Raw genomic sequence first — 23,659 nt, forward strand, 5'->3', positions numbered from 1 at the left:
ACCCTTATGGCAGAAAGTGAAGAGGAACAGAAAAGCCTCTTGATGAAAGTGAAAGAGTTGGCTTAAAGCTCAACATTCAGAAAACGAAGATCATGGCATCTGGTCCCATCACTTCATGGGAAATAGATGGGGAAATAGTGGAAACTGTCAGACTTTAATTTTTTGGGCTCCAAAATCACTGCAAATGGTGATTGCAGCCATGAAATTAAAAGATGCTTACTCCCTGGAAGGAAAATTATGACCAACGTAGATAGCATATTCAAAAGCAGAGACATTACTTTGCCAACAAAGGTCCATCTAGTCAAGGCTATGGTTTTTCCAGTGGTCATGTATGGATGTGAGAGTTGGACTGTGAAGAAAGCTGAGCGCCAAAGAATTGATGCTTTTGAACTGTGGTGTTGGAGAAGACTCTTGAGAGTCATTTGGACTGCAAGGAGATCCAACCAGTCCATTCTGAAGGATATCAGCCCTGGGATTTCTTTGGAAGGAATGATGCTAAAACTGAAATTCCAGTACTTTGGCCACCTCATGCAAAGAGTTGACTCATTGGAAAAGACTCTGATGCTGGGAGGGATTGGGAGCAGGAGGAGAAGGGGATGACAGAGGATGAGATGGTTGGATGGCATCACCGACCCAATGAAAAGAGTTTGAGTGAACTCCAAGAGTTGGTGATGGACAGGGAGGCCTTGGCATGCTGCGATTCATGGGGTCACAAAGAGTTGGACACGACAGAGCGACTGAACTGAACTGAACTGAACTGTATAAAAAATGGAGTTTACAAATATTTTATATTTTTACATATATATATATTTAAATATCTATATAGTCAAACATTTAAAAAAATATGTGTTTTTGCATATATATTTATTATACATAGTTATTTAAGTATGTAATTTTTAAAGAAAACCCTTGAGTTGATACAGCCTGTAGTAATACAGAAGTGTGACAGTAACCAGGTATAAATGATTGATTCTCCCTTTAAAGTTAATATGATCTTATTGTTCTTTGCCTCTAAGGAGGAACAAAATTGATCTTGAAAACATTTCTAACTATTCAAGTGTTTGTATCGCTGTACTTAAAAGGAATACTTCAAAATGTTGGGGACTATGCAGTGCCCATTTCTGTAATAAAAAGTACTCTTGAAGTAAAGTGATAAATAGTTAACCCAAACTGTGATTTGGAAGAAAATGAAGAATAATTATATTTTTCTTTGCATTTAAAAATTCATTTTTCCATTCTATGTTCTCCACTTATTGGAGTCATTTTGCTTCTTTAAATGTAGAATGTAAATATATTTTAAAGGCCAATAATGTTTTCCATACAATAGTTCTCATTTTTTCAATGATACCAATTATTTTGGGAGTTATTTATTCTATAAAATAAAGATATCAAGGGATCTTACAACTATAACATTGGCCTTTGTGTGAAAAAAAGTATCTTAAAAAGACTTTCAATTTATAAGCCTTTCTTTTTCGACTAAGGTTAGAATTTAATTTCCTAAGCATTGACCGGCAGAATAGACAAGAAAACTTCATTATTTAACGGCTTCTTATCATCATTTTTTAATCATGTTAGAATTAGAGGCAAGCAGGACTTACTGAAAATGACATAGCAGCTTCTAGTTCTGGCAGTCCCAATTTGTGTGTCTTTGTGCATTCCTGTGTGTGGCCATATTTTAATGATAATGTTAAGATCACAATAGATATTCCTTTAGCATTACCTCTTCTGCTTCTTAGTATGGCATTCTTACAACCATATCCTTCTCTCTTTTGTATTTCAATTATGTAAAAAATAGGGACATTGATAAAAGGATGATTATTTTCAATTCTCTTTTAAGTTAAAACTATGAACATACACATCACTCATGCTTTACAGTGTTAGAGATATCCTGGGCATTTTTATCCTAGAATTAATGAAGACATGCATAGACACATGGGATTTTTCAGTATAATATCCTTGTTATGTAAGTGGTTCTTTTGCAAGATAGGGTTTTATAGCAATATCTTAGAAGCTAAGTTTGGAGTGTATGAAGCACTTGATTCTGAAAACTGCATCATTTTACATTGTGTATTTTTTCATTTGGAAAACGGCAGTTCTATATTTGAATAAAAATACTCAATCATTTTCTACAGCTCAGTACTCTTTGTTCAAAAGTAGAAATTGCTTTTCTTCTGCGACTGCTTGATTGTATAACAGATCTGATCAATTATTTTCAACGATGGTTTCTATTTTCATTGCTGTCTTCTTTTAAGTGTTCTGGTCCTTATAAGGGGAGGAAGTAGTCCCATCAAAAAGCTAAGAACATCGAAACCTGTTCAGTACATAATATTCAGGCAGATTTTAAAAGTCTCATGAATTGTCAAAGATTAGTGCCTTTCTTTTTGAAGAAAAATCATTAACAGTTTAATGCTGCTTTAGAGTTTTTCCATGTCTTTGATATTACATATTAAAAATTTAAGTATTTTAATGGAATTGATTAAAAGTAAAGATATGTAACAGAAGCATCTATTTTGCATATATCTATTTTCTGTCTCAAATTATATATTTCATTTTATAATTTATAATTTGATAAGTATGAATGTATGTATGCACCTATGAAGCCATCACCACAATCAAGAAAATTAACATTTCCATTACCATCAAAATTTCCTCCAGCTCCTTTGTAATCTTTCCCTTCCTCTCTTCCTTGATCTCTACCTCCTAATTCCCAGGCAACCTCTGATCTTTTCCTGTCTCAATAAGAATAGATTGCACTTAAAAATTTTATACAAATTGAATCATACTGTATGCATATATCCTATATCACTCAGCATGGTCATTGTTCAGTCATTGTGTGTATCAACAGTTCATTCATTATATTGCTAAATAGAACTTCTTTGGATGGATATGGCCCAGTTTGTTTTCCCTTTACTTGTGGATGAATATTTGGGTTGCTTCCAGTTTGGGTTTATTACAAATAAAGCTGCTATGAACATTTATGTCCAAGTATTTGTAAAGACATATATTTATTCTTCTCTCCACCAAAAAATAGAACAGTTGAGTCATATGACAGATACGTGTTAACTTTTGGGGCAATTGTTTTCCAAACTGATTGTACTTATTCATATTCCCAGAAGCTGAGTGTGGTAGTTTATTTTGCTTCACATCTTTGCCAGTATTTGGTATGATCAGTTATTTTAATTTTAGTCATTCTAATAAGTATTTGATTATATTTCATTATTGTTTTAATTTGAATTTTTCTGGTGACTACTGATTTTGAGCATCTTTTCATGTTTGCCATGAATATATCATTTTTGGTGGTACAAAAAAATCATTAACAGATTTTTTATTCAATTATTTATCTTATTATTGAGATTTGCAAGTTCTTAACATGTTTTCTGAAAATCCTTTATCAGATATATGATGTACAAATATTTTCTCCCAGTCTGTGGCTGGAAGTTCTTAATATTGGTGAAATTCAACTTTATTATTTCATTGCAGGTATATGTAAGACATCTTTGGCTTACCCAAGTTCACAAAGATTTTCTCCGATGTTTTCTTCTATATTTATAGTTTTAGAATATCCGTTTAGATCTGTGATGCAGGTATGGAACAAAGTTCCTTTTACACATGGATAATTCTAATTATCCAACATAACTTGTGAAGTTTATCCTTTTTCCTCTAAATTATCTTTTCATCTTTTCCCAAAGTAAATTAACTATATATTTGTGGGTCTATTTTTAACTTTATAAATCTATTGATTTATCTATTGTATTATCTTGGTGCTAATAATACAGTGTATTGTGCCATTTATACTGTACTGACTACTGTAGCTTCAGAATGTCTTGAAAGCTTATGTCTTGAAGTAGTGTAATTCCCCAATTTTGTTCTTTTTGTTAAATTTGACTATTCTAGCTCCTTAACTCAATGTGAATTTCAGAATCAGCATGTCAATATATACAATAACAAGAGAGTCTTCCAGGGTATTTACTAGGGTTACATTGAATCTATAAATAAATTTTTGGAGAAATGACACGAAAACAATATTGAGTCTTTCAATCCATAAGCATGGGTGTATCTTTCCATTTATTTAGATCTGCCGTTTTTCCTTTCAACGATGTTCTATAGTTCTCAGTGTATAGGGCTTGCACGTACTTTGTCACATTTATGGCTAGGAATTTTACCTTTTCAGAACTATTGTAAATAGTATTGTTTCATATTTTAATTTCATATTGTTCATTATTATTGTATAGCATGATATTGATTTTTGCATCTTTTTATATTGTAAACTTGTTAAAATCATTTATTACATTTTATCACTTCTAGTAACTCTTTGGTATATTTCCTCAGATTTGCTACTTAGACAATCACATTATCTGTGAACAAAGACAGTTTTATTTCTTTCCTTCCAATATAAACACCTTTTATTCTTGCCTTGTAGCTTTGGCTGAAAGAGCCAGTGCAATTATGAATATCTGTGGTGAGAGCAGAGCCTTGTTCCTGATTTTTGGAAGGAAAGCATGCAGTCATTTAGCATTATTTATGACATTAGCTAGATTTTTTAGACTTTTTCAGGTGAGGCAGCTCCCTTTTATCTCTAAAGTGCTAAGGATACATGAGTGGTATATTTTTAAGCTGTTTCCAAGTATGAAAGTTTTTCTTTTACTTTCTACACAAAAGGAAATTATACTAAGAACAATGTGTTTAGATTATAGAATTACAAAAATTCTCTAAAACACTATGTGTTGCTCCATTATATTATATCAGTATTTTACACAAGCCTCAGAGCCAGGCTTAATTTTTCCTTTCTAAGTAACCTGTTTTAGTCATTGATTTTTGTTTGGTTTTGCTGACTCTGGACAAACAAGACACTTATCGACACATGGAATTTATTTTGCAATGTTGTCGTCTGCTAATATTTTATCATACAGAAGTATGTGATACAAAAAGCAATTGTAGCTGCCTGGGTAAGAAGTTTTAAGCTAGGTATGGCTCTTTTCCGTGGAGAAATAAAGTTTCTTATGGATGAAGAAATGTAAAATACCATTGCTGAAATTTTTAACTTGTCTTGATACCCTAAACCTTGGTATTGGAAATCACTCAAAGTAAGTTTTCAGAGAATCTCTTACACTATCTTTAAGGCAGTGCCTAAAAGTAGATGTATTCCATTCTCTCTGAAATACCTTTTCTCAAGGAATTAAATTCTGTCTGCTGACAGGAAAATGGGTGAATTGTATTCGCAATGCTTATTTGTAGTGTATAGTGACTAAAGAACATGATTTCTTTTTCTTTTTAGTAAAGGGAAGTATCTTTAGAAACACTTGGTTTATAGTTGATGTATAGAACTTTCTGAAAGTATTAGAAAATTATTGAGGTAATTTGTACTATTTCACTCCCTGAGATATCTATTTCTGCCTAAAAAATTATTCCAAAATGTAGTGACTTAAAACAACAGTATTAATTACATCACAGTTTCTGAGTCAGAAATCCAGAAATGCTTTAAAATTTCTCAAACAGTTGTGATACATGATTCTATGGGCAAAAACATGAGAAAACATTTTGTAGTTTTCCCTCAACTGAAAAATCATTGCAATAAAAACACTAAGCTTGTATACATATATTTTTTTCTCTTCTCAGTTATATTTTATTGAATTGTTTGCCTTTTATTTTTGTTTCTACTGCTATAAACAGTGAATAATTGATACAATAGTGATCTAAAGAGTACCTGTTAAATATTTCTTAGTGCCAACTCTGAAGAAGCACAACAGCCATAGAATAAATTCTAGTATTAGGAATACTTTCATGAAAATACATATATTGTTTGAATTTTCAGAAAAACTATGCTTGAAATATGGTACATAAACCTGCAACCTATAGCCCTAATATTATTGAGCTGCTGCTGCTACTGCTAAGTTGCTTCAGTTGTGTCCGACTCTGTGCGACCCCATAGATGACAGCCCACCAGGCTCCCCCGTCCCTGGGATTCTCCAGGCAAGAACACTGGAGTGGGTTGCCATTTCCTTCTCCAATGCATAAAAGTGAAAAGTGAAAGTGAAGTTGCTCAGTTGTGTCCAACTCTTAGCAATCCCATGGACTGCAGCTTACCAGGCTCCTCCGTCCATGGGATTTTCCAGGCAAGAGTACTGGAGTGGGTTGCCATTGCCTTCTCCGAATATTGAGAGGTGAATATAATTCCTGATAGTTGTTTAACTGATAAAGATTGATCTTAATTATACCTAAAATATACCTGGAAATATTGGTATTTAATAACCTGGAAAGATAAGTTGAAAGTTTAACCCAATTTGTATATTTAATATTGACTCTTTTCCTTATAGTCATGATAAATCTCTTTCTTTTTCTTTTTTTGGCTACTTTTTGAAATAGACTAAGATGCTTAGTGAAGCAGCTGGAAAAAGGTGATGTTAACATCGTCGACTTAAAGAAGAATATCGAATATGCAGCATCTGTGTTGGAAGCAGTTTATATTGATGAAACAAGGTAAGTTTTAACCTCCTTGCTCTTTTAACATTTTTGCTTGTCTCCTTTTCTCCCCCTTTTTCTTGACCCTGCTTTCAGATCTTGGCTAAGAAACCCAAATCAAAATCTTATTAAAACTTAAAATGTTCTTCTTGATGTAGCTATGTTAAGAATTATGATTCTTTCTTTTTAAAAATACACATTTTAATCTAAATGCTTGAATAATACAAAACAGTCAATCAATAAAGTAACAAACAAGTTAAAGTCTCCTCTCCCCCTGCTCTCACAGTCCTTCAGTTCAGTTCAGTCACTCAGTCGTGTCCGACTCTTTGCGACCCCATGAATTGCAGCACACCAGGCCTCCTTGTCCATCACCAACTCCTGGAGTTCACCCAGACTCACGTCCATCGAGTCAATGATGCCATCCAGCCATCTCATCCTCTGTCGTCCCCTTCTCCTCCTGCCCCAATCCCTCCCAGCATCAAAGTATTTTCCAGTGAGTCAACTCTTCACATGGTGGCCAAAGTACTGGAGTTTCAGCTTTAGCATCATTCCTTCCAAAGAACACCCAGGGCTGATCTCCTTGAAAATGGACTGGTTGGATCTCCTTGCAGTCCAAGGGACTCTCAAGAGTCTTCTTAGGCCCAGAGGTTTAAATATCAGAGATAGATGTAGGCTTGCACTGATTCTCACTGATGTAAGAATTTCCCTGTTATCTCAAGAGTTGAGTTCCTTCTGAGAAAATGGGTGTCACATGTCCATGTATTATCATGAGAGGTGTCTATCAGACACTGTATAAGGGCTTGCCAAGTGGCAGTTCCCCATGTGTATTTGATAATCAACTAAATTCCATCATCCAGCCTGATAATTGTTAATACCAGAGTGGTAAGGAGATTCAGAAATGGGAATTCATTTGAAGAGGATTGTTACCTTAGTCCTATGGCTCTCAATCAGGCCATTTGCTTTCAAGGTGTCATTGAGCAATTTCTGGAGACACTCTTGGTTTGGCTGATGGGGCTAGCTACTGATATAATAGGTAGAAGCCAAGAGGACCACTAAACATCATAATATGCACAGGAAAATCCCCCACAACAAAGAATTCTCTAGCTCCAAATGTTACTACCATAGAGGTTAAGAAACCTTGGCCTAAAGGAGAACTGTAGAGGGAACCTGGTGAGAGAGAGACATGTACTTCCAGATGTTAGTACAAAAAAGGTACTGAGTTTTTCAAAGTCAAGGGGTCAGGAGACCAAACATGGAGGATGAATCCGTCACACTTGTCTCCTCTGCAAGCGTCTCTGCCTTGTCAGGCCTGAGCATGGGGCAGGTGAGAAGTGTTAAATCAGATGTGAGATTGAGGTGTACTGGACTTACACACACACACACAATAATGTTATTTAATAGGTAATAAATTCACAAATCAAAAATCAAAACAACATAAAATGGTACCTTATGAAAGTCTTTATCCACCTGTTTCTTAGTCTACTCAAGTTCCCTAACTCGTAAATTTCTTATGAATATTTTCAGTGATTTCTTACAAATTTTTATTTCATATTTTCCCTCTGGCTCTCATAGAAGATAACATACTATTCATAACTTTCATTTTGATTTTTCCCCTCAACAAGAAAGCCTGATCTTCCCATATCATATACCAACATTTAAATTTTAGGCCATAAGAAGTTTTACTGGTAACTGATAGAAAAGGATATGGTGAAGACCAGGCTGCAGAGATTCTTATTCTCTAGAACAGAGTTCCTCTGTTAAAGCACAGTGTGAAGTCATAAATTAGGAGAAAAAATCACAGACACACTTTTAGAATGATTTTTAGTTAACTTTCACTGAATGTACATAAATGTATATAATTCTTATACATGAACAGATATTCAGTGTGTAAATTTTTTTAAAAATCAAGTATTTTTCCTATAATTTTCTTGCTTTCATTTTTGTGTGTACTTTTTCTTGTTTACAAGTTGACTGAACTTAATTTAAAATTTCTTCAATCTGTCCTGGACATTTCTTTTTTATACTTATTTACAAAACTTATGAAATTTTGCCTTTAATAATTATTTGCAAATTTACAGTATTCATCTTGTAATGACATAATACTATCCAATTTGACAGTATTTTGTGCTTTATTTATTAATTTTTCCTTTATATTTCCTTTCCTAGAAAATTATTATTTCATAGATATTTTTAACTTAGTTCCCCAGGATCTTTAATTTGTTTAAACATATGTTATATTTCAAAGTATAGTTCCTTTTCATTTGAAACTTGCTCTTTTGTGGGAAGAAAAAAATGCTTCTCTGCTTCAGGATACAAATGTGGGGTTTTTTCATCTTTACAATACAACAAAACATCCTAGCTCTTAACGATACATTATTTCCAAATGTTTACTCAAATGACACAACACTTCTCACTCTTTTATTTTAATGCCTCAATGGCATCATGAATTTTAAATTGGATTAATAATAACACCCCGCATATGTACTGTCTTCCAAGAAGAGTTCATAGTTTCATTAACTTACAGTAGCCTCACCACAGTCCTGTGTAGTTGGCAGGGTGATCATTACTTTCTGTATTTTACTAATGAAAGAACCAAAGCTCCTGAAGTAAACTGGTTCGCCAAAGGCCACAAACCTAGACTTTGGCAAAATTGGGACTAGTAAGTAAGGTATGACATCTTTCTTGGTGCTCTTCCCTCTATAACTGGCTCCTCTCAGAGTATTGTTAACAAGCAGGATGGTTTTCAATGAACCCTGAAAGATTTAGATGACAATGTGTAAAATATTCTGATAGTTAGATTGTAAATTCTAGAAAAATAGTCCCTAATATTTATTACTAATAGCCTATTATTATAGCTATTTGCCAAGAACTCTTCTAAGCACTTTAATGCACTATTTCATTTAATAATCATAGGAATTCTAATGAGATTAAAACTTATATTATTACCATTTTACATATGAGCAAAGAGAGTCACAGGAAAGTTAGATGGCTTATACAAGATAACACAGAGGATACTTTAAACAGTGGAGTTAGGTCTTGGCAGGCTGACTCTAAAGGCTGGCTTTAAGCACAATTCTCATCTGCATCCTGTTATTTACATCTGATAAGAGGGTGATTTTAGAAACTTCTTGAAGGTTTTGATGAAAGCTCACATGTCAGGATTGTCAGGCCCATTGGTTTGTTGACTATGGTTACATCTTTTCTCAACTCTGCCTTCAACGTCGTTTGCTTGAAATTGCCTATAAGTAGAGTATTTATATTATAAAAATTGGCAAATGATACAAATCAGTTTTGTTTTTTCCTGGTGAATATGTGGTTAACTATTTATCATCATGCTACTGCTTATACCCAACATTACTTTGTATGTATCTTCTAAAACTAGTTTGATGATTAAAATATAAGCTCAAGAAATTTTAGAGGAAAAAATACTTGATATGGCATGATTTCCTATAGACTTAGTAAGACACAGGGCTTCCCTGATAGCTCAGTTGGTAAAGAATCCACCTGCTCTGCAGGAGACCCTGGTTTGATTCCTGGTAGGGAGGATGCCCTGGAGAAAGGATAGGCTAACCAATCCAGTAATTTGGCACTTCCCTTGTGGCTCAGCTGGTAAAGAATCCACCTGCAATGTTGGAGACCTGTGTTCAATCCCTGGGTTAGGAAGATCCCCTGGAGAAGGAAATGACTGGCCACTCCAGTATGCTTGCCTGGAGAATCCCATGTGCTGTAGAGTCCATGGGGTCTCAAAGTGTCAGACACAACTGAGTAACTTTCACTTTCACTTAGTAAGACACAGCAGCAAGCTGAGGATATTTTTTGTTGCCATGTGTATATAATTTTTAAAACTGCATTTGCCTTAGGGATATTAGTAAAACAGAGATAATTGAATAAGCATTTAGTTTCTTTTAAACTTTAAAAATACTGATGACTTCTGAGATTTTTTATTAGAAAATTCTTTTTCTAGAAAAAAAATGTTTCAGTAAGTATTCAAGAGAGGCATTTGGAGGTGGCTGGACCACAAAAAAAGATTAAAACATGATAAAGCAGGATAGAACAGAAATTATGAATTGGTTTAAATCCCCCCTATACACACACATACATACATACCTTTTCCCACTAAGCTTTATCAACTGCAGGATTTCAGTTAAGAAGATAAATCAAAGCACAAAATCTCTCTTAAAATATGATTTGAGTAGAAAAAATAAAAAAACAATTTCTTATAGAATTAGAATTGTGACTTTCTTTCAGGAATTATAACACAATTCCCTAGTGAATATGACTGTTGGTTTTTTGACAAAACATTTTCAAATGGAAATACCAGCATTTTATGATCCTGCTTTCGGATGTATCACTAGAGGCTTTTGTTTTTCAAAGCCGCACAGTTAAAATCCAGAAACATGTGACCTACAAAAAGCTTCTGTTTGATTGTCCTTATTTAGATTTGGATATTGACAGGAAAAGTAGCGTCCTTGACCTCATAAATTGCTATTCGTGAGGGTAGGCAGCTGGCTGGGAGATACACTTTAAATGACGGAAATTATGCTTATTAATACTGCCCTGCAATACAATTTGAGGAGGGCATGGCAATCCACTCCAGTATTCTTGCCTGGAGAATCCCATGGACAGAGGAGCCTGGCAGGTTACCGTCCATAGTTGCAAAGAGTCGGGCATAACTGAAGTGACTTAGCACACACACACAACAAAATTTATAACTTTATTTTCTTAATGTGAATCAATCTAAGTCTTACAATTACCACTGTTTGATTACAGACTCCAAATTCAGAAAGAGTAGGTTGTTCAAAGTCGGGATGCTCCACTCAATACTCTCTTAAGAGTTAAGCAAGTGACTTAACTTCTATATTTCTTAGCTTTATCTTTGTAGATTAACAATAATGACACTGCTAATTGCACAGTTTTGCCTTGAGGATTAAGTGTAACACCATATCTGACAGAATAAAATTTAAATTATAAAGTTTAAATTGGGACTTCGTAAAAGTTAAATTGGGACTTCCCTGTAGGTCACACAGTAAAGAATCTGCCTGTAAGGCAGGAGAGCCAAGTTCAATCCCTGGATTGGGAAGATCCTCTGGAGAAGGGAATGGCAATCCACTCCAGTATTCTTACCTAAAGAATCCCATGGACAGAGGAACCTGGAGGGCTACAGTCCATGGGGTCGCAAAGAGTCTGACACCCCTGAGTGACTTACACTACTAAAAGTTAAATAATAACAACTTTTTGTTGTACTAATAAATGCAGAGACTTCTGGGTACATAACACAATAAGATAGATAATTTATTTTAAAAAATCAAAGAATTTATTTGCAGCTATTTTTGATCCCGAGAAATGAAGTCAGGTGGGCTTAAGTTACCAGGAAAAGAGAACGGAGTGCAAACTGATGGGAAACAAACCTTAATAGGATACCCATCTTGATTAAAAAAAAAAATCTTTAATTGACTCCTATGTCTTACTACATCTAAATGTCCTTAATTTTGAGAGATTATCTTAGTGAGACTGCATAGATATCAATCAGTAATTGAAGAAGTTAGTCTGCTAGAAATTGACTGCAATCCAGGGCACCTTGAAGTCTAAGTCCCTTGAAATCATCATGTACTAGAATTTATTAAGGAATGTTCACTCATAACATGAATATCTACTGAGTATGTGAAGTGAATACCAGACACATCGCTCATCAGAATCCAAAGTACAACTGGGCAGATAGCTGGTCATTAGAAGCGAGTCAAGAACTGGGAAGATAAATAGAGGAACGAGGACCAATACTGGGAACAAGAAACAGGGATGTCTGGAGTGATAGAAAAACCCAAGCACACTGAAAGATTACAATAGGAAATACTAATTAGCAGCAGGAAATCATAACAAGAACATGGATATAAAATGGGATAGAAACTGTAGAGTTAAGACCCCAAACCAGGTATGGTTGGAATTACTTAATATTAATACATTTAGTTCCCCAGCAAAACTCCCTATGCCTGTTCTCAAAGACATGGCTTCTAACAAAAGGAATTAAGGTTAAAAAAAAACGGGGGTCTGGAATGTGCTAGATATATGGACTCTAGAGCTCAGAAATATGGTGCCAGTTAGAGATGTGAATTTAGGGATTATAATCCAGGAGTCTCAGGGTTGTTTTTTTTTCTTTTTTCCTATAATCAGAATTCCTATGCTAATTCAATATGTTATGTGGGAACACACCATTTAAAGTTAGGAATCGAGTAACCTCAGAGGACACTCAGGAAGTACAGACATAGAAGAAAGCATATCTGGAGAATCTGGAGTAGCAAAGCCAGGGTTTCTAAAAAGGGTAAATCAAAATGCCACAGAAGAACCACTGAATGCAGCTAGGAGAATCCTGATGCCTCTGAAATGGAGTTTCACAAAGATAAAAAGCCACCAGTCAGATTATGGTTATACGAGGAATTGAAGTGGAATGTCTCTAGAAGAAAAAAGCGTAGATTATTTTTCAAGAATTTCCTAGCCTGTAGGAAAAAGCAGCGATATTTAATAGGAATGAATTTTTTTCATGCTTTTTTTTAGAACAGAAACCTTCCATGAACCTTAAGATTAAAAAGAGATTCAGATTAAAGAGAAATAGTAATTATGGAAAGATTAGGTCAAGAAGTTATTCTTTGTAAGTTGGTGTAGCCACAGTGAAAAACAGTATGGAGATTCCTCAGAAAACCAAAAATAGAATAACTATATGATCCAGTAACCCCACCCTGGGCATATATCCAGATGAAACTATAATTCAAAAAGATATAGGCACCCTTCTGTTAGCAGATACAAGTGTTTATATATAAAATGCATGAAACAAGGTCCTACTGCATAACATGGAGAACTATATTCATTATCCTATGATAAACTATAATGAGAAAAATATTTTAAAAGTGTGCTGTTGTTGTTTAGTCACTAAGTCATGTCCAACTCTTTTGCGACCCCATGGACTCTTGCCCACCAGTCTCCTCTGTCCATAGCATTTCCCAAGCAAGAATACTGGAGTGGTTTGCCATGCCCTTGTCTAGGGGATTTTCCTGACCCAAGGATCAAACCCATGTCTCCTGCGTTGGCAGGCGGATTCTTTACTGCTGAACCACCAAGGAAGCCTCCAGAAAGGTGTACTGAATCACTGCTGTATTTGTTGTTGTCCAGTTGCTCAGTTGTGTCTGACTCTTTGCGACCCCATGCACTGCAGCACACTAGTCTTCCCTGTCCTTCACCAACTCCCCTGTCCTTTACCATCTCCCGGAGCTTGCTCAAACTCATGTCCGTTGAGTCAGTGTGTAGTAGTAATTAACACAACATTGTAAATCAACTGCTGCTGCTGCTGCTGCTAAATCGCTTCAGTCGTGTCTGACTCTGTGCAACCCCATAGACGGCAGCCCACCGGGCTCCCCCATCTCTGGGATTCTCCAGGCAAGAACACTGGAGTGGGTTGCCATTTCCTTCTCCAATGCATGAAAGTGAAAAGTGAAAGTGAAGTCGATCAGTCATGTCCGACTCTTCGCGACCACATGGACTGCAGCCTACCAATCAACTATACTTTAGTAAAAAAGAAGTTAGTCTTAAGTTGTCTTGGAAAGGAGACAAATAGCCAAGCATAGGTAGAAAATAAAGGTGAAGATGGAGCTAACTATAGCACATATCTAAGGGTCTTCAAATAGGCAAAACATGCATAGCACAATACAATCAAAAAGGTTAGTAAGCATTGGTTTTAAACTCAGTTGCTCAGCAAGAGTAATAGTGTGGTAGTAATTTTGACAAAAATTATAGACCATGGACTCTAAAACTCAGAGATCAATATGATGTAGAGAGCGAACCCTGAGTGATTAATCACTACAACCTACATGTCATGATGGCACTGACTCTTGTGTAATCCTCAGATATTTATAGCCAGAGTAGGGAAGATGGAGAAAAGAAAAGAGCTGGACTAACGAACACCTTTCATTAACATTTCAAATACAGATAAAAGAAAAGCCAACAAAATTACCTTAAACAAACTCTCATTGCCAAAACATTGATGACTAGTGCTGACTATAAGCATTGGTGAATCAGGACAAAATGGTATCAAGAGATAAATCTTTCTGTTTTGATTACTCTGGAATGACCTCTCTCTGATGCTTTGAGGGTAGCAAAACAAGACAGAGGTAATATTTCCAAGCTGTACATCCTTACAACCTTCAAATCCAGCGGAAATAAAAGAGGCGTTCTTTTCCAGCAGACACAACTTTTCTGTTTCATCGGCTTTAGTTAGGTCATTCGCTTATCCCTCACACAATCGTGTCCAGAGGAACTGACTATACAAGTTTACTGATAAAGCATCTTATGAGGCAGTTCAAAGGTGAATTTGATTTCAACCACATGCCTAGAATTGAGAATGGAAGAGAGTGCTTTGCTAAACAACAGTAGCCACAGTAGCAGCAAAAACAAAGCTCTCTCTAGAGTGAACTGAAATGTGATTACTACGTGCACGTGGATCTGGATCAGAGTCTGTGTGGGATATTGAGCAACTCTTGTCCTAGGTTTGCTCCTGCAACAAACCTTTGGGCAAGAGTATTTTTCCTCTAGTCAGTGGTTTTCTCACACAGAGATGACGTCACCAGTCCCTTTCTGTTCTCAAATTCTGCGGTTTTATCAATGGTCCCAAAGTCCCCTGAAAAGACCTGCTTATGCCTACAGTCACCAGGGGGGTGACAGAGCCTACTGTTTATCATATGCCTAGTGGGGGAGCATTTACAGATTTGAACTCTGGTGTTTTTCAGAGTTGTTTCCATTTGGAGGTGTCCCTAAGGAAATCAGTTTGAAGGGTATGTGCTAAGGCATTGCTGGAGTTCAGTGAACCATTAAAAAGCAATTTAATTTTTATGAATTCCACTTTTATGGTGTGAGTTGTAGGGAGGGGCGGCTGTTTGGAGGGCTGTGTTTGTAGGCTGTTCTCACCCTGTAGATGGAGTGTGAAAACCAGGCTTAGAAAAAGTTGCAATAACTTTTGGTTGATTTTCATGTTTTTTGCCATCTGTGATGTGTTACTTTCTGCAAACTTTCAAAAACAGCCTGACTAGTGAAAGGGGGGAAAAAAATCTGACCAGATCTTTTGAGAGATGGCTGACATAAAAAGCTCCACATATTAGGTATGAGCTTACTGTTGTGATATTTTGGGTCAATAAAATATAAATGAATATTTCCTGAATTTGAAAAAGATAAACTTTTTAATGTTATTCTTTTCTAATGATGATATTAATAACAAGATTATTTGACAGATAATTATATCCAAGGCAATACATTATGCAGTTTGCATATATGATTCCATGTCTCAAAAATTATGTAATATATTATTTTCTGTAATATATTATTTTCATTATAAAGTTAAAAATGTGAGACATAAAATGTAATTAAATTGCTTAGAGTCATACAAGTATTATGTGTCAGAGACAAGTTCAAACTAAGATGGAGATTATGAACATCTATTCTTTTCTTCCTTGGTAATAGAACCCTTTTTCTTTTTTCAATTATTCACTCTTCTCTGGAAAGCCAGTGATTCATGGGAGATCAGTCTTAACCCCAGGCTTAGGATGGGTATATTCTAATTGATCCAAATCAGAAATTAGTCCTCAACTCTAACCAGCAAGTTTGGACATGGACATGTGATATAATTTTGGCCAATGAGACAGATAGGGGTTCATCAAAAGATTTCCTCCCATGGAAAAGGAGTCCTTTGCTTCTGGGTATGATGCTTGAAAATGACACAACCATCTGGCTGCAAGGTTAGAGCTAAACCTATCACTAAAGTTGGCAGCACAGAAAGATGGAGGAAACCTGAGTCCTTGGTGATACTGTTGACTACTGATTATTTAAAAAATCCCTACTGGAGTCTCCCTATCTTCAACTTTCCTGTTAAGAAAAATAACAAATCCCGCAATTATTTAAGCCACTTTGGGTTAGGTTGGATGTCACTTGCTAGTGAGAGCATCCTTATAACCTAAATATCTTCCTTGCTCCAAAGCCCATGCTCTTAATCTTCAGACCTTGTCACCTTATCCTAATAATAAGTCCTAACATAAATGTGTTATGGATGGCATCACGGACTCGATGGACCTGAGTCTGAGTGAACTCCGGGAGATGGTGATGGACAGGGAGGCCTGGCGTGCTGCAATTCATGGGGTTGCAAAGAGTCAGACATGACTGAGCGACTGAACTGAACTGAACTGAACTGAAGATATCTAAGATAACTATTTAGAACATATTTTCCTGTGAAACAAGGCAAAAGGTTGATTGAGTCTCCAAGGCAAATGATGAACTATATTGACCCCGTGATACAGTTAAATAGCACAGGTGGTTCTTGGGCAAGTACCAGATACTGAATGTCAGAGACTTGTTTTTTCTTATTAAAATCAAAGGGTGCAGTTAGGAGGTGGGCAGGGCGTCTAGCATCCTGCTGCTCCAGGATCCTAGAAATGTACTGGGACGTGCTATTTCCCCATTCAGTGTTTCGCTTGGTTTGGAGAACTTCAGGTTGGACTCAAGTGTCCTTTCTCAAGATCTCTTCTGTCTTTCTAATTAATGTAGGGCATCTTTGGATGATAGTAGGAATGGAAACTCTGCTCTGAGTCATCACATATTCTTCCATCATCTTTGGGCCTTTCCACCTTCTCTGGGACCTAGATTTTGAAACTTAAATCCAGGAACAGGAGTTTTTCCTCCCCAGGTTATTCTGTCATATATAAAAAGTCAGTGAATGAAGATATGGCTAAATATATGGCCAGGGTAACAGAAAAATTTTAATCATGAGATTATCTTTTCACACATGGAGTAAGACCTGACTGAAAATGATTTTATTCCTCACGTAACTACTGTAACTATCTCAATAGTCTATAGCCTCTAAGACCAAAGACTCTCTGCCTATGTTTTTATATATTTATTCACTTACTCAACAACTATTTATGAAGGACACTATATACATTGATAATTATTTTGCTATTCTGTTTGGCTATTGTTAACTCCTTCTTGTCATTGCCCTTAGTCTTTCAGCTTCATAGGTTTAGAAAGAAATATATTCCTTGTCTTCCTTCACACCCCTGTCCTTCAAATATATCCCAGCTCTTCTTAGTATCCGTTGTCTGCTCTCCAATAATTTGGCACCTCTGTACAGCATGGTGACTATAGTTAATAATACTGCAGTGCATTTTAAGAGTTGCTAAGAGAGTAGATCCTAAAAATTGAGAAATTGACTCTTCTATTTTTCAGTTAAGTAACATACAGATTATTCTTGTTCATAAAATGAGTTTAAAGATTTATTAATTAAGATACTTTTACTGAGATTCTTCAGCTAGTTCCTTCCTATATTTTTCACTCACTTTTCTCATAGTGAAATACTAGGCATTGAAATAAGCAGAACTGCTAAGTCCACATTGCAGAAAAAGATTAAATCTCACTTCCTTGGCCATGATCTTCCATTAATTGGCACACCATTTGTCAGAATGGTATTCATCAGTATACCAAAGTATTCATCAGAATCACCTGGAGGGCTTGTTAAATCAACAAGTCTGGAGTAGAGCCCTTGAAGTTCCAGGTTTAACAAGTTCCCAGTTGCTGCCAGTTCTGCCAGTCCAGAGACCACACTTATAGAGAATGTCAAATTAGGCTACACTAGGAAAGATATACAGAGAATTTTGGGCTTCCCATGTGGCTTCAGAGGTAAAAAATCCACCTGTCAGTGCAGTAGACTCAGAAGACATGGGTTTGATCCCTCGGTCAGGAACATCCCCTGGAGGAGGGAATGGCAGCCCACTTCAGTATTCTTACCTGGAAAATTCCACAGACAGAGGAACCTGGCAGCTACAGTCCATATGGTCACAAAGAGTCAAACAGAACTGAATAGACATGCAGACACAGAGAATGTTAGAAATCTAATGGCTAGAATTTTGAGGCCTTATCAAAGGAGTGTGGCTCAAATATTGCCCCAAGTTGTATATGAAGCTTGGGGGCTAAAATGCCTCCCTCAACCAGGAAATTTCATCATGCACTAGGAGCAGTAGGCAAGGGGTGCTGAATTGGAGACAAGTAGTGCCTTGAGCAACAGCTCTGGGGCATAGAGGAGGCCTGTTCTTTGGTGTATAGTGTAATCACTTCTCCCAGATCTGGCAAACCGTGGCCTTAGGCTTCATCTCTGTGCCACAACCTCAATGTTTTTCTTCAGCCTGCAACTTGGTGAGCCATGGAAGGACACTTACTTAAATCGACCTTGGAATACCCTCCTCTCTGTCTCATTACCTTGATTAGAAGAGGCAGCATATCATTCTCTGAAAAGTGGGACAAAAAGATCAATACTAGGTAGATATTGTAGAATTGTCATAAAATGTAACATAAAATGTACCATTTTCAGTGTACAATTCAGCAGAATTAAGTACATTTGCAATGTTGTGCAACCATTACCACTATCCATTTCCAAAACCTTTTCATGATCCCAAACAGAAATTCTGTACCATTAATCAATAACTCCCAGGCCCCCTCTCCCCTCAGCCCCTGGTAACCTCTATTCTACTTTCTGTCTCTATTAATTTGCCTATTCTACTCATTAAAATTTTAAAGTAGGTAAAAAATATTTTTGGAGATCCCTCCCACTGCCTCCTCACAACCCATAAAATGCATAAGTTTTTCTTTGGTTCCTGCAAGTCCATTTTGACCAACTTCTTCCTTTAGTGTCTGAAACACTTCCGTCACAAGACACGTTCCTTTTACTGCACATCATGAATTGATCTGCTTAGACTAATTCATGCAGGTATGTAAATGGCTGGGAGGTTACTGAGGGTTTGCTTTGTGTCAGACACTATTCTAAGTGTTTTCTGTGTGTTTACCTATTTCATCCTCCAACCCCACCACTAGACATACTATTATTATCAGCTCTATTATCAGATGGTAAAGAATCTGCCTGCCATGAGGGAGACTTGAATTCAATCCCTGGGGTTGGGAAGATCCCCTGGAGAGGGAAACGACTACCCACTCTGTATTCTTGCCCAGAGAATTCCATGGACAGAGGTGTGTGGCAGGCTATAGTCATGGGGTCACAAAAAGTCAGACATGACTGAGTGACTCTCAGTTCACTACTTATCACTATTATTATCTCTCTTTATTGACAAAGAAACTTAGATTCAAAAGATGGACTGTTGGTTTCTAAGACCACACAGCTAATAGGTGATGAAGCCAGGATTCCAACTCCTGAGGCAGTTTCTCTTAACAGCAGAGGATGCTTACTAATCAAAAAAATTGGTAATTAGTGGAATGTCAGGCTTTGAGCCTAGAGGAATATTTTTGAAGATATTTTGAGCCAAAAGGACTTCCTGGTAGGAAGCCAAGAGTCATCAGTGAGGCCTAGGGCAGTTTTCTGCTTTACCCGTTCCTTCCATTTCCATCTCCCAACTGATTCCCTAAATACAATCTCAATCCTAACTCTCTGAGATCCTAACCCCTTCTCAGAGCCTCCCTCAACATTTCCTGGCTCTTCTTTCCTGTCCCAGGAGATGACCCTCCCATTCCTGGAACTCTGCTTCCTTTGGTGGGTTCAGAGGAGGTGCAGAGCCTTGGGCCTTAGCTTGGACACAGGCCTAGTCAGGTAGACAGAGAAAGAAAATTGCCAAAAAACCAAAACCAAACAAATGAAAAAAAAGCTGTTGAAATAAATTTGTGAGCCTGCCATTTTAAGTCTTTTGAAACAAGGCAAATAATAAATAAATAAATGTATATGGGTGGTGGCCTGGAAAAATGAATTCAAATGTATTTAGTACTCAGGAAAAATGTTCCTAACAAGTCAACAAGGCTTTTCAAATGTATTACCTCTTTCCATCCTGACATTCAATTTATTATGCTTCAAAGTACCCTGAGATTATACCATCCAGATATATTTCTCTCTAAGAAAATTATTCAACACCTCAGTCATGGAAAACAAATTTAAGCTTCCTCTAATCATAATTCTAGTGAACCAAACTCCTTTAAGATTTTTTTAAGATTAATTATTTTTAAACTGGAATTTCAGTTTGGAGATGGGATAGAAAATAATGATTGGTGATATTTTTGTCTGAATTAAAGGGAGTCTGGACACTTAGTAAACAAAACACACATTTGGGGTAAAGAATAGCTCATCAGTTAAAAACTCAGATCCTGAATCAGAGAGACTTGAGCTCAAAAAATGGCATAGATGCCTCTAGTTGTATGATTTGAGCAAATCACTTAAGGTGTCTGTACCTCAATTTATTCATCAGTAAAGTGCAGGTGCTGATAGTAATATCTTCCTTATGGTGGTGTTTTGAGAATTAAATGAAGTAAAGCATGGCTCCTTGCCTGGTTCATAGTAAGTAAGCAATAAAGTTAGCTGACATTATCATCAAATCCATCCTCAGATGGTTCTGAAGTCTGAGGGAAGCTTGACAATTACCCTTGCGGTGTTTTGGTGGAGAAGGGGTGTGTAGAGAGGCTTCAGGCACCTCAGAGCATAGGCATGTGTTAATTAAAGAAATAACGCTAATAGACTTGCTTATGAGGAAACCACTTACCTCCAAAGAATAACCATACTGTAGAAAGATCAACTTCTAATTCTCCCAGTTATCCCGGAAGGGCTCACTTGGAAGGTGTTCACCAAATACGAGGCCAGTACCACCCTTAGCCCAGTGCCAGTGGAACTGCGTCTCTGGACACTGTCCCCCACATTAGGATGCTCAGTGATGGGCATCTTTTGGTCTGCTCCTTCCTATGGGTTAGTAGGTCTCCAAGGCCAAGAAGAAACGGAGCTCGTGACTTTTCCCCTGCTGAATACTCACATCTTGGAATTCCCTGCCCTGTGCAGTGTGCCCCTCTCCCATATTCTGACCCTGAGACCCCAGAGTTCTCTACCCAAATGTCTATTAGCCTGTCTCCTAAGTCTTAATGGGCTTCCTCGTTAGGTCTTTTCTCCTGAGATGGCCCAGGATACTGCTGGTGTGTACACCTCTCCACCCTTAAAGAACGGCCAAGAAGCAGCTGCTTTCAAGCTTGGGTGGATTGGCGGATTTTGTACTGGGACCACAGTATCTACCTGTTCACACAGCAAGGGCCTGAGCTGCAAGCAGGAGGGGGCAGCCCTGGCACACAAGGAGCTGACAATTCTTGTTTCCAACCCAACTTGTCAGACTTTTATGAAACTTATTAAAAGGCAAAAGAATAGAACAAATGTAACTGTTTGTTCTCTTGATATATAGCTTTAAATATTTAGTGGTGAAATAGTCAGAGATATGTGCTCCTACTGTGGGCCCAGCAAATATTAGAGGAAGAGGTGAATGAGTTAGTTTTTTGTTAACTGTGTCCTTTGTAAGAATAATAAAGCAGGAAAAAGAAGATTTCAAATTTAAGTCAGTTTCCCCTAATTGCATTTGGCACTGGAATTTTGATACTTAATAGGTATAAACGTGGGCACTGAATGCCTGGAAATAACTGTTTGGGTACATAAGTGTAACTATTTTCCAAGAGTCTACTGTGGACAGAAATGTTTTCGCTGATATAATTGCAAGAGTCAGAATCCCATGACCTCTCCTTCCGTGGCTGCCTCCTTCTTTATTCCCTTTTCCTACAAACTCTCTAGTTCAAAATATAAGCCCTTGGGGAATTGTGTCATCAGATTTCAAGAGAAAATTTGGAGTATAAATAGCTTCCAAGGATCAGTAGAGTGCTGATTGGAGGCAGGGTCAGTTTTCACAGCTCACTGGCTTATGTTTAGAACCAGCTTATGTTTAGGGACCCCTCACTTTCTGCTTTGTTGACCCCACTGGAACTAAAAAATGTTTCATCAAACATCAGCTGAAGCATTTTTCAGAGGTCAACAGTGCTAACATTTTGGATGTATACCCCTAGTCCTTCTTTTCTGTATACTGCATTTCAAGAATTCCCAAGGGAAATGTACCAATAATTTTTGTTTTCATGTTGCAAGTTTCTTAAACACCAAGTTTTCATTTTTTAAATGCACTCATGGAATAAACATTTATACTCACCCTGCCATCCAACCCTAGGATAAAGAGCAGTCAAGTGGTTGGATGTTTTGGAAGCAAGACTCATTATAGTATTTGAGATCTCATTTTAACAAGTTACTTGAACAAATGTATGTCAAAAATAAAATGAGGGCAAACTACTCTAAAATTATGACGTGTGATAGTCTTATTTGGATATCTTCACATCTTAGATAAATGTATAGAAAAATTATTTCTGATAACTCTCTAGCAGCCCAGGATTACAGGATTACTATTTGATATTATACTGAAGTTTCCATTCGTGCCCTATCTAGCATGGTCAAATGAAATCTGAAGGTCTCACAGTAGTGCTCAGAAGAAAGAGTGTTCAGGGCAGGTGCCAGGGAAAGGAAAAATGAATAAGGGAGGAGAGGAGAAATATGCTCCATTAGATGTATCTGTTTATTTTAAAATTCATTTAAGTTTCATCCCCCTGCCTTTAAACTTTCTTCTATCCAGACTTAATTATCTTTACCCACTCCAGTACTCACCTGGAAAATCCCATGGACGGAGGAGCCTGGTAGGCTACAGTCCATGGGGATCGGACATGACTGAGCGACTTCACTTTCACTTTCTTTCACAACTTGTGTTTTTATTAGAAATTTCTTACCGTGCTCTGGGCTTCCCAGGCGGCACAGTAAAGAATTGTCTGCCAGTGCAGGAGATGTGGTTTGATCCCTGGGTCGAGAAGGTCCTCTGGAGGAGGGCATGATAACACACTTCAGTATTCTTGCCTGGGAAATCCCATGAACAGAGGAGCCTGGCAGGCTCCAGAGGGTTGCAAAGGTTGACACAACTGAGCAGCTGAGCATGAGCTTGAATGTGTATCTGTTAATTCCAGGCTCCTAATTTATCTCCTGCCAATTTTTTCCCCTTTGGTAATGATAGTAGTTTTTATTTTTTCCCCTATGTCTGTGGATCTATTTCTGTTTTGTATATAAATTCATTTGTATCATTTGTAAAGATTCCACATATAAGTGATATCATATGATATTCGTCTTTCTCTTTCTGGCTTAGTGTGATCATCTCTAGGTCCATCCTTGTTGCTGCAAATGGCATTTTGCATTCTTCTTGTGTTGAGTAGCGTTCCATTGCATACATATACCACATCGTCTTTATCCTTTCTTCTGCTGATGGACATTTAGATTGCTTCCGTGTCTGGG

General features: G+C 37.0%; 1 protein-coding gene across 1 annotated transcript in view; it reads left to right on the forward strand.

Annotated features, from left to right (window-relative positions):
- The window catches only part of PDE1A (phosphodiesterase 1A), a 385,920-nt gene that overhangs the window by 262,832 nt on the left and 99,429 nt on the right, over window positions 1-23,659 (forward strand). The window contains exon 3 of the mRNA XM_052658277.1: window positions 6,364-6,477. Coding sequence (XP_052514237.1) covers window positions 6,364-6,477 — 114 coding nt within the window. The remainder of the gene's footprint in view (window positions 1-6,363; window positions 6,478-23,659) is intronic.

This window comes from Budorcas taxicolor, chromosome 2, assembly GCF_023091745.1.
Source record: "Budorcas taxicolor isolate Tak-1 chromosome 2, Takin1.1, whole genome shotgun sequence".
NCBI classification, from domain to species: domain Eukaryota; kingdom Metazoa; phylum Chordata; class Mammalia; order Artiodactyla; family Bovidae; genus Budorcas; species Budorcas taxicolor.